General features: G+C 47.0%; 1 protein-coding gene across 3 annotated transcripts in view; it reads left to right on the forward strand.

Annotated features, from left to right (window-relative positions):
* Positions 1-12,142, forward strand: part of LETM1 (leucine zipper and EF-hand containing transmembrane protein 1) — a 251,235-nt gene that overhangs the window by 68,941 nt on the left and 170,152 nt on the right. For all 3 annotated transcript variants that reach the window (XM_033950993.1, XM_033951002.1, XM_033950987.1), the window contains exon 2: positions 5,581-5,638. Coding sequence is in view for 1 of the 3 variants with exons in the window: in XM_033950987.1 (XP_033806878.1) it covers positions 5,581-5,638 (58 nt within the window). In the remaining 2 variants the exon portion in view is untranslated. The remainder of the gene's footprint in view (positions 1-5,580; positions 5,639-12,142) is intronic.

Here is a 12,142-nt window from a genome sequence, read left to right on the forward strand (position 1 = left end):
ATTCTTTTCTTGAATAAAGTAAAAAAAAAAAAAAAAAAGTCTTCTTTTTTTCGACTTTTTTCGGTCGGCCCCGGCGGGACCTGTTGACACCATCGAAGCCTCGGGCTTCGATTTTGCTACTGCCGTTTTCCCCTTCATGCCCCCTTCACCGGGTTTTAAAAAGTGTCAGCGTTGTGCATACCCTATTTCCTTATCCGACCCACACAAGTGGTGCCTTCAGTGTTTGGGTCCGGACCATAGGGCTGAGACGTGCACCTGCTGTAGTTCTCTCCAAAAGAGAACTTTGAAGAATCGCCAAATTCAACAGCAGATTCTTTTCGGTGCCGCTATGGAAGTTCCACCGGCATCGACCCCGGCTTCGGCAACTTCCTCCAAGTTGGCACCAGTAGTTTCGACACCGCAGGATGCATCTTTGGTGTCGCACCCCACAGGTAAGCCGGCTAAGAAGCCATCCCCTACAATTCTCGGCCCGCCAGTCGAACATGCAGTGACTTCGCCTGAGCGTCGAGCTGCACCGCAGCAAGAAAAAAGCGGTACCGGTGCCATCGGGACCGTCTCTGGATGAGCGCATAGCATCCATCCTTCAGGTCCAGCTTAAGGAGCAATTACAACACCTGCTCCCGGCTCTGCTGACTCCGAACCTTCCAGTGTCGGTACCTACTGAGCCTCCGATACCGATCGTCGATCAGCCTATTTTGTCGGCATCGACGTTATCGGCACCGCTTAAATCTGCCTCTTCTACATCTATGCCTATTTTATCGGCAGAGCCAAAGTCTCTTCGTCGAGCTGCTCATGCTGTCTCTGATCTGGTACCGCTCTCCGACACCCGTACCGCTTTACAGTCGCCGGGAACGGTGTCGATGTGTTCCGGCAAATCGGTACGCAAGACCAAGCATACTGAATCCTCTACTCCTCTATCTCAGGGCCGTATTCCATCGGCACGTGACCCTGATTTATGGGATGACTCCGAAGATCCCCTCGGTATCGAGGAGGATTTTTCATCGGATGAGGCTGACCCATTGGTGCAGGATCCTGCTAGTAAGCCAGAGCACTGTTCCTTCACCAAATTTCTTAGAGAAATGTCAAGACACCCTTTCTCTCCCCTTGGAGTCTGATTCTAAGAAGTCAAAAGCATTCCTGGATGCTTTGGACTTTGACCAACCTCCCAAAGAATTTTTAAAGTTACCCCTTCATGATATATTAAGGGAAACTTTTTACAAAAATTTGGAAACTCCTCTCACCATTCCAGGAGCTCCAAGGAAATTGGAATCACTTTATAAAGTTATTCCTATTCCAGGGTTTGACAAACCTCAGCTTCCACACAAATCTTTGCTGGTGGAGTCAACCCTAAAAAAAATCTGCAGGCTTTAGTGTGTATGCCTCTGTCCCTCCTGGCAGAGAGGGCAAGGCTATGGACAAATTTGGTAAACGACTTTACCAAAATGCTATGTTGGCCAACCGTTCAGGTAACTATGCATTCCACTTCTCCTTTTACCTGAAACATCTTATCCAGCAGATGGCCACTTTTCAAAAATATATTCCTGACTGCAAGCTTTCTGCTTTTCAGCAATGCACTGCCAGTCTCTTGCAGCTCAGGAAGTTTCTGGTCCGTTCCATCTATGACACTTTTGAACTGACATCCCGAGCTACTGCTCTGTCTGTTGCAATGAGACAATTGGCATGGCTTCGCGTCTCAGACCTTGATGTGAACCACCAGGACCGCCTTGCCAATGCTCCCTGCCTGGGTGATGAGCTGTTTGGAGAATCTCTGGATACCACCACTCAGAAGCTTTCTGCTCATGAGACGAGGTGGGATACTTTATTGAAAAACAAAAAGAAACCCCCTCCTCCTCGTCCTTTTAGGCAGCAGAAGTCATATCAGCGGCGTTTTTCTGCTCGGCCAATTCAGCCTCATCCTCCTCAGCCTCGGAGGCAATGGCAGCAACAACAACAGGCTCGCCAACAACAGCCGCCTGCCATAAAGCCTGTTGCTCAGCCTAAACCAACTCAGCCCTTTTGACTCACTTCTCCAGGGCATTGCCAGTCTTCCTCCCTCATGTCCTCTTCCACAGCCTATAGGAGGTCGACTAAACATTTTTCTGACTCGATGGGAAGTAATCACCACCGACCAGTGGGTGCTCTCTATCATAGCCCACGACTACTCCCTCAATTTTCAGACTCCTCCACCGTTAGGCCTGCCAAAAGAGTCTGCTTCCAACAAGTCTCAGTCCATCCTTCTCGCTCAAGAGGTTCAATAACTCCTTCTTCTCAATGCCATCGAAGACGTTCCTCAAGATCAGCGAGGTCAGGGATTTTACTCCAGGTACTTTCTAGTTCCCAAAAAGACCGGAGACCTCAGACCTATATTAGATCTCAGAGAGCTCAACAAATGTTTGGTCAAGGAGAAGTTCAAAATGCTCTCTCTTGCCACCCTCTACCCTCTTCTCACTTAGGGCGACTGGCTATGCTCCCTCGATCTAAAAGAGGCTTACACACATATTCCTATCCATCTGACGTCCAGGCAATATCTACGCTTTCTCATCAATCAAAATCATTATCAGTACAAGATGCTACCCTTCGGTCTGGCCTCCTCTCCCAGGGTATTCATCAAGTGTCTGATTGTGGTAGCAGCCTATCTCCGCTCTCACAATTTTCAAGTCTTCCCTTATTTGGACGACTGGCTGATCAAGGCTCATTCTCCTCAGGCGGTTCTGCTTGCCACCAACCAGACCATTCACTTCCTTCAACTGTTGGGTTTCGAAATCAATCTACCTAAGTCGCACCTCATTCCAACCCAGCGACTTCAATTCATTGGAGCCATTCTGGACACTGTTCTGATGAGGGCGTTTCTTCCATCCAACCGCCTTCAGACCATCCTTCATCTCTGTCGGCAGGTGTTTCAACAGATTACCATCTCTGCCAATCACATGATGGTGCTCTTGGGGCACATGGCTTCCACAGTACATGTCACCCCCTTCGCACGTCTCCACCTGCGCACTCCTCAATGGACCCTAGCAACCCAGTGGTCACAAGCGACGGATCCTTGCTCACAACACATATCTGTGACCTCGTCTCTTCGACAGTCGCTTCTTTGGTGGTTGACATCTTCAAATCTATCCAGAGGTCTACTGTTCCATCTACCTCCTCATCATTTCGTGATCACCACAGACGCATCCCCTTATGCCTGGGGAGCTCACTTGAATGAATTTCAAACTCAGGGGTTTTGGACTGCCCAGGAAAAGAAACACCACATCAATTTCCTGGAACTCCGAGCAATGTTTTATGCCCTCAAGGCATTTCAACATCTTCTCTTTCCTCAAGTACTACTCATTTGCACAGACAATCAAGTTGCAATGTACTACATCAACAAACAGGGAGAGACGGGCTCTCGCCTGTTGTGTCAGGAAGCCCAACGGATTTGGTCTTGGGCGACAGCTCGTCATTTATTCCTGAAGGCTGTCTACATTCAAGGGGAGAAGAATTCCTTAGCAGACAATCTCAGCAGAATTCTCCAACCTCACGAATGGACTCTCGACCCCTTGACTCTCCAGTCCATTTTCGCTCAATGGGGCACTCCTCAAGTGGACCTTTTTGCAGCTCCTCACAATCATCAGCTGCCCCTGTTTTGCTCCAGACTCTACTCTCCTCACTGTCTGGCACCCGATGCATTTCTCCTGGATTGGACCAATCTCTTCCTATATGCATTTCCTCCTCTACCGCTCATGCTGCGGACATTGTTCAAGCTCAGGAGGGAACAAGCCACCATGATTCTCATCGCTCCACGGTGGCCCAGGCAACATTGGTTCTCCCTTCTACTTCAACTCAGTTCCAGGGAACCCATACTTCTTCCACTGTTTCCTTCTCTGCTTACTCAGCATCAGCAGACCCTACTGCATCCCAACTTACAGTCTCTGCACCTGACAGCTTGGTATCTCTCGGGCTGACTTCGGCTCACTCACTCCTTTCTCAACCTGTTTGTTCTATCATTGATGCTTCCAGGAAACCGGCCATGCTTCAGTGTTATCAACAGAAGTAGTCTCGGTTTTCTTCCTGGTGATTACATCACCATAATCCCATGTCTGTAGCAGTGGGACTGGTGTTGGACTATCTTCTTTCCTTGTCTGACTCTGGTCTCAATTCTACTTCTATCAGAGTTCATCTTAGTGCCATTGCTGCCTTTCATGAGCCAATTCATGGAAAACCCCTCTCTGCTCATCCTTTGGTTTCTAGGTTCATGAGGGGCCTTTTCAATGTGAAACCACCTCTCAAGCCCCCTCCTGTGGTTTGGGATCTCAATGTGGTTCTTTCCGCTTTAATGAAGCCTCCTTTTGAACCTTTGGCCACAGCACATTTCAAATTTCTTACTTGGAAAGTGGTCTTCCTTATAGCTCTCACTTCTGCCAGGAGGGTCAGTGAGTTGCATGCACTAGTGGCCGATCCACCTTTCACTGTTTTTCACCATGATAAGGTGGTTCTCCGTACACATCCAAAGTTTCTCCCTAAGGTTGTGTCTGACTTTCATCTTAATCAGTCCATTGTCCTACCTGTATTTTTCCAAAGCTTCATTCTTATCCAGGTGAACAGGCTTTGCATACCTTGGACTGTAAACGTGCTTTGGCTTACTATCTTGAACGTACTAAACCTCACAGATCATCTCCTCAACTGTTTTTATCCTTTGATCCTAACAAGTTGGGTCATCCTGCATCTAAACGCACTCTATCCAATTGGCTTGCTGCTTGCGTTTCATTCTATTATGCTCAGTCGGGCCTGACACTGGAAGGTTCTGTCACGGGCCACAAAGTTAGAGCTATGGCAGCATCTGTAGCTTTCCTCCGCTCCACTTCCATTGAGGAAATCTGCAAGGCTGCTACTTGGTCCTCAGTTCATACTTTTACATCTCACTATTGTCTGGATACATTCTCCAGACGGGATGGACACTTCGGCCAATCTGTTTTACAAAATTTATTTTCCTAATGGCCAACCTTCCCTCCATCCCTCTTTTTGTTAGCTTGGAGGTCACCCATCAGTCAAGAATATGCTGCCTGCTTGTCCTGGGATAAAGCACAGTTACTTACCGTAACAGGTGTTATCCAGGGACAGCAGGCAGATATTCTTGCGTCCCTCCCACCTCCCCGGGTTGGCTTCTTAGCTGGCTTATCTTAACTAGGGACTGCGCGCCTTCGTCGGGCGGGAAGGCACTCGCGCACGCCGGTGCGGCCTAGCTAGAACTTTCTAAGTTCTTAGAGTGCAATCACTCTAAAATTGTCCGTACCGGGGCTCCGTCGGTGCCGTCACCAATCAGTCAAAAATATCTGCCTGCTGTCCCTGGATAACACCTGTTACGGTAAGTAACTGTGCTGTAACACTGTATTATAGAAATGGATGACCAATTATATCAGCTGTATATACCGTATATTGTGTATTGTAAATCTGTGGTTACCAATAAAAATTGGTAAACCTTAACCTTAAAGTAAGTTTTATATATATCTACAGGGATGACTTAAGTGGAGGTTGAACAGTCTATTATCTTGCTTTGTCAGGTATTTTTATCTGTGACTTCATTTTTGTTTCTTATTACAGGTGGTGTTGGAAAATGTGCTTGTCTAAGTTGTCCATCTCTAAGGTTGATAAATCACAGGTAAGGCTTACCTTTTTGACATTAAACCAATATATCTTATTTTAAAACATTTTATTTAATATATCATGAAACGTCATGTTCACAAATATAGACACCTGTACCAACAAAAGCAACAGCCCCAACTCCCCCACCCACATAAGAGCCTTCTGGGCTCCAAGAAAGAAACAGCCATGGAGGACTCTTATAGTCCCCCATGACATTAATAGGCATTAGGCATATTACAGTAAATTTAAATTCCTGTTCACAGAACAGTGAACTTGGTAAATGTCTTTAAGATACAAAACTCCCCAGCTCACCTCCTTTAATGGGAACCTGCATAAGAGAAAACAATATCTTAAAAAGAACCAGAATGCTCTTCAATCTCCCCGAGGGGTCAAGGACTACAGATCCCAAATTTGTATTAACTCCTGCCTGCATTTTAAGAAGAGTCTCTTTGCACCCTGGAGTTCCTGAAGCACTAAAGAGAGAAGCATGTTCCACCATTATCAAAATAAAGGCAGAAAATTTTGCATTTGTTCCAGAAAAATACATTTTAGAGCTATTAACTCTGGACTTATTGATAAAAAAAATTAACCAATTTACCATGCACCAGTATATCTTTTAATTTACAAAGTTTAATTTGTTTTTAAAGGATAAGTGGATAGTATTAATGGAAACTCTACTGCAAGTAAGAATAGTGAAATATCTTCTATTTTGTGCGATGCAGGATCCGAAGCAGCATGAATTTTCAATAGAGATTGTAAGATAAGCCTTGTTTATTCAGTTGCTTGACTAGACCCTTTTTTGATTCCTAATCCCATCATCTGTCTCACCAGGCTATAATTTCTCAGATCACCACTGGAACCCTTTTATTACATTGGCCCCCTCCAGTCTTCGGATACCATGCTGGATTTTAAAAATAAATTGCAAATTACTAATGAGCTCTACAAGTTCAATTTTCAATTCTTATTAGAACTCTGGGATGTATATTATTTGGTTGTCAAATTGGCCCATTACATCTTACAGTGTTACAGAGATTTGTTTGTTTGTTTGACTCATCTGCATTGAATACCATTTCTGGCACCAGTATACCCATCAAATTTTCCTTGGTGAGGATAGAAGTAAAGAGTTCATTTAATCTCTCTGCTATGGCCTTGTCTTCTCTGAGCTCCCCTTTTACCCCTCGGTCATTTAGAGTTCCAACTGATTATTTTCCCGGCTTCTTTCTTCTAATAAACCTAAAAAACTGTTTACTATGGGGTTCTTAATTGAAACTGAAATACGTCTAAAAACCCCACCAAAGTCAGCACTTAGACGATCTAAAAGACAGGTCATCCAAGTGCCGATAATTGAAACGGCTTTTTAGATGTATCCAGGGACTTTTTAGGCCTCTGAATGCCACTGTATGCCCAGAGCTGAAAGGGACATTTTTGGAGGAGTGATTAGGGTGGGATGTGGGCCAACCTAGACTTAGTCATCATGCAGGGATAATCAAAGATTTGATGAGGCTGCCTAGATGGAACTTATACGTTGTGACGTAGACCACTGTTCTTCAACCACCGGTCTGCACAGGGCCGGCGAGATTGACTAACTTCAATTTCCTGCCGGTCCACGCAGGGCCGGCAAGATCGAGTTATTTATCCCAGGACAAGCAGGCAGGTATTCTCACATATGGGTGACGTCACCGACGGAGCCCGGATGCGGACACCTCGCAAGCAGACTTGCTTGAAGAAACTCAAAGCTTCGAGTCACCCGCACCGCGCATGCGCGAGTGCCTTCCCGCCCAGCGCAGGGCGCGTCTCCTTGGTTCTCAGTTTTCCGCGGAGCTGAGAAGTCTGTCTTTGATCGCTGTTTTTACTTTATTTCTTTTATTTTAGTTAAAAAAATAAAATACATTTTTTTCTTCTTCCGTTCGTTTTCTGGGACAGGCCGCTCAGCCGCAGCCCGAGGGCTTCGATTTTGCGGCGGCAAGTATCGGCGCATTTTGGTGGACAAGCTTTTCGAGATGGAGTCTCCTATTGATCCCTCGACTTCAAAGGCGTCTTCGGCCTTGACTTCCACCAAGGCTCCTTCTGCGCCTACTGCTTCCACCTCGAGCTCATCAGACCTTCGTCGTTTGCAGCGGCTCTTGCTTCGACGTCATCTGCTGTATCTTCCCCTGTTTCCTCAGGTCAGATAGCTCCGCAGTCGGTTCCATTTCATAAGCTTTTGAATCAGACTTTTGGTCGTTGCATGGAAACACCTTTTTCCATACCGTATGTTCCAGGAAAATTGGACTCCAGATATAAGACTGTGCATCGCAAAGGGTTTGACAACTCTCAGTTATCTCATCAATCCCTGCTTGTCGAGTCCTCCTTGAAAAGGTCCCATTCTTCCAAGGTTTATGCCACAGTTCCTCCTTTCTTGTTTAAAAAAAAAAAAAATTTTATATAATTTTCATTTCATTACATATTTCAAGTTTTTTCTGTCCATCCTCCCCAAGTTCATGGCCTACTTGGATCCTCGGGCACATTTTGAATTCCAGGAAGATCTGGCCTCATTGTCCCAACTTCGGCTACAATTGCTTCAGTCCTCATATGATGCCTTGGAGCTGTCGGCTCGGGCTACTGCTTGCTCGGTGGCCATGCGACGCCTGGCGTGGCTCAGGACTATTGACATGGACCCCAATCTACAGGACCGGCTGGCTAATGTCCCTTGTGCTGGCACTGACCTCTTTGATGAGTCCATAGAGGCAGCAACCAAGAAGCTTTTGGACCACGAGAAGTCTTTCCAGTCTATTCTCCGTCCTAAGCCTAACACTGCTCATCCTCATCCTTCACACCCGCCTCTGATTTACCAACGGTGTTTTCAACCAAAACAGGCTCCTGCCACTCGTCAGCCTGTCAAGAGGCAGCATCCCCAGAAGCAGCAGAAGCCTCAACCATCTGCTGTGCCCAAGGCTCCTCAGCCTTTTTGACTGTCTTCTGGAGAGCATAACGTCAGTCGTTCTGCCCTTTCCCTTACCACCGACCTCTGGGTCCTTTCCATCGTAAGAGAGGGATACTCTCTTCAATTCCATCAAGTTCCTCCAGAACATCCTCCAAGAGAGTATCCTTCCACCTCTTCCCAGACCGCCCTCCTTCTTCAGGAAGCTCAGGCTTTGTTGCAGCTCTGAGCTATCGAGCCAATTCCTTTGGCTCAGCACAACAAGGGGTTTTACTCCCGGTACTTCCTTGTTCCGAAGAAGACGGGCGATCTGCGTCCTATTTTGGATCTTAGGGTGCTCAACAAGTTTCTGGTCAAAGAAAAGTTTTGCATGCTGACCCTGGCATCTCTGTATCCCCTCCTCAAGCAGGACAACTGGTTATGCTCCCTGAATTTCAAGGAGGCCTACACTCACATTCCCATCCATCCGGCCTCCCGTCAGTACCTCAGATTTCGGGTGGGAAATCTGCACTTTCAATACAGGGTTCTCCCTTTCGGCCTGGCCTCATCACCCAGAGTCTTCACCAAGTGCCTGGTAGTGGTGGCCGCAGCGCTCAGGAACCATGGTCTTCAGGTGTTTCCCTACCTGGACGACTGGCTCATCAAGGATTCCACGTCTCGGGCAGTCATCCTGGCGACTCAGCGGACTATCTGGTTCCTGCAGAGTCTGGGATTCGAGATCAACTTTCCAAAATCCCATCTTCACCCTTCTCAGTCTCTTCCATTCATCGGAGCTGTTCTGGATATTATCCAACTCAGAGCGTTCCTCCCTCAGCAGCATCTGGAAGCTCTTCTCCACCTTTGTCATTTGGTGTCATCTCGTCCGTCCATCTCGGCGAGACACATTATGGTTCTTCTGAGCCACATGGCCTCTACAGTACATATGACTCCTTTTGCCAGACTTCACCTCAGAATTCCACATCTCAATGGACGCAGGTTTCCGACCCTCTGTCTCAACGCATCCAGGTCACTCCTGCTCTGATACAGTCTCTTCGCTGGTGGATGCTCTCTTCCAATCTATCCAGAGGCTTACTGTTTCACACGCCCCCACCCATCAGAAGGTTCTCATGACCAACTCTTCGACTTACGCTTGAGGGGCTCATCTGGTTGGTCTCCGCACTCAAGGCTATTGGACCGGTACAGATCGCCAATGCCACATCAATCTCCTGGAACTTGGGGCGATTTTCAATGCTCTCAATGCTTTTCAACATCTGCTTCACGACCGTGTAGTCCTCATTTGCACGGACAACCAAGTCGCCATGTATTATGTCAACAAACAGGGAGGCACGGGCTCGGCCTCCCTCTGTCAGGAAGCTCTGAAAGTTTGGGATTGGGCAATTCGCCACAACACCTTTCTCAAAGCTGTCTACATTCAGGGGGCAGACAATGCCTTAGCGGACAACTTGAGTCGTCTTCTGCAGCCTCACGAATGGACTCTCCATTCCACGCCCCTTCATCACATTTTCTCTCCATGGGGAACGCCTCAGATAGACCTCTTTGCAGCCCCCTCCCAACTTCAAACTGCCTCTGCTCTGCTCCAGGATCTACACTCCTCATCGCCTCGAGGCAGATGCTTTTCTTCTGGGCTGGACGAATCTCTTTCTATATGCGTTTCCTCCATTTCCTCTCATTCAAAAGACTCTAGTCAAGCTGAAGTCCGACCATGCCACCATGATTCTGATTGCTCCTCGGTGGCCCAGACAACCTTGGTACTCCCTTCTACTGCAACTCAGAAGCAGGGAGCCTTACCTTCTACCAGTTTTTCTCTCGCTGCTTACGCAGCATCAGGGATCTCTGCTTCATCTCAACCTGCAGTCTCTACACCTGACAGCTTGGTTCCTCTCAACATAGCTCCTCTGCAGTTTTCTCAAGCTGTGAGGGATGTTTTGGAAGCTTCACGGAAGCCTGCTACTAGACAATGCTATCACCACAAATGGACTAGATTTTCTACTTGGTGTTTTTCTCATCATCAGGAGCCTCAACACTCCTCCTTATCTTCAGTTTTGGACTATCTTTTACATCTTTCTCATTCTGGCCTCAAGTCTACTTCAATACGAGTCCACCTTAGTGCAATTGTTGCTTTCCATCAGCCTCTTCAAGGGAAGCCTCTCTCTGCTCATCCGTTGGTTTCCAGATCCATGAAAGGACTTTTCCACATCAATCCTCCTCTCAAACTGCCTCCAGTGGTTTGGGACCTCAATATTGTTCTTTCTCAACTTATGAAACCTCCATTTGAACCAATTGACAAAGCTCATCTGAAGTATCTCACTTGGAAAGTGGTGTTTCTCATTGGCCTCACTTCTGCTCGTCGAGTCAGTGAGCTCCAGGCATTGGTTGCGGATCCACCTTTTACAGTGTTCCATCATGACAAGGTGGTTCTTCGCACTCATCCGAAGTTCCTTCCTAAAGTTGTCTCGGAATTTCATCTCAACCAATCCATTGTTCTGAAAACCTGGCTTTTCTCTAGCATATAATAATCTCTTCTCCTGATTACATCCCCTCTTTTTATGCTTTGTAAACTTTCTCTTCTCTCTTCCCATATTTTTTTAAACTCTGTAAACCGTGTCGAGCTCCACTTCAGTGGAGAAGATGCGGTATATAAACCTAAGGCTTAGTTTAGTTTAGTTTAGTTTAGTTCTTCCAGTGTTCTTTCCAAAGCCTCATTCTCATCCTGGAGAATCAGCCCTTCATACTCTGGATTGTAAACGTGCTTTGGCTTTCTATTTGGAACGCACCAAACCGCACAGAAGTGCTCCTCAACTTTTTGTCTCCTTTGATCCGAACAGGTTGGGACATCCTATCTCTAAGCGTATCATCTCCAACTGGATGGCGGCTTGCATCTCTTTCTGCTATGCCCAGGCTGGATTGCCCCTTCACAGTAAAGTCACAGCCCATAAGGTCAAAGCAATGACAGCCTCTGTAGCTTTCCTCAGATCGACACCGATTGAGGAGATTTATAAAGCTGCCACTTGGTCCTTGGTTCATACCTTCACTTCTCATTATTGTCTGGATACTTTATCCAGACGGGATGGTCAGTTTGGCCAAACAGTATTGCAAAATTTATTCTCCTAAGTTGCCAACTCTCCCACCATCCCACTTTGGTTAGCTTGGAGGTCACCCACTTGTGAAAATACCTGCCTGCTTGTCCTGGGATAAAGCACAGTTACTTACCGTAACAGTTGTTATCCTGGAACAGCAGGCAGCTATTCTCACATCCCACCCACCTCCCCTGGGTTGGCTTCTCTGCTAGCTATCTGAACTGAGGAGACGTGCCCTACGCTGGGCGGGAAGGCACTCGCGCATGCGTGGTGCAGGCGACGCAAAACTTAGAGTTTCTTCAAGCAAGACTGCTTGTGAGGCGTCCGCATCGGGGCTCCGTTGGATCACGTCAACCACTTGTGAGAATAGCTGCCTGCTGTCCCTGGATAACAACTATTACGGTAAGTAATTGTGCTTTCTGTGAGCAAATGGGTGAGGTAGGCACTGGCACTGGCAGTATTGACACTGCCTAAAGATTTAAAGTGATAGTGCACTTTGTAGAGTCTGTACCAGGTTCCATAC

Source organism: Geotrypetes seraphini, chromosome 1 (assembly GCF_902459505.1).
Source record: "Geotrypetes seraphini chromosome 1, aGeoSer1.1, whole genome shotgun sequence".
Lineage (NCBI taxonomy): Eukaryota > Metazoa > Chordata > Amphibia > Gymnophiona > Dermophiidae > Geotrypetes > Geotrypetes seraphini.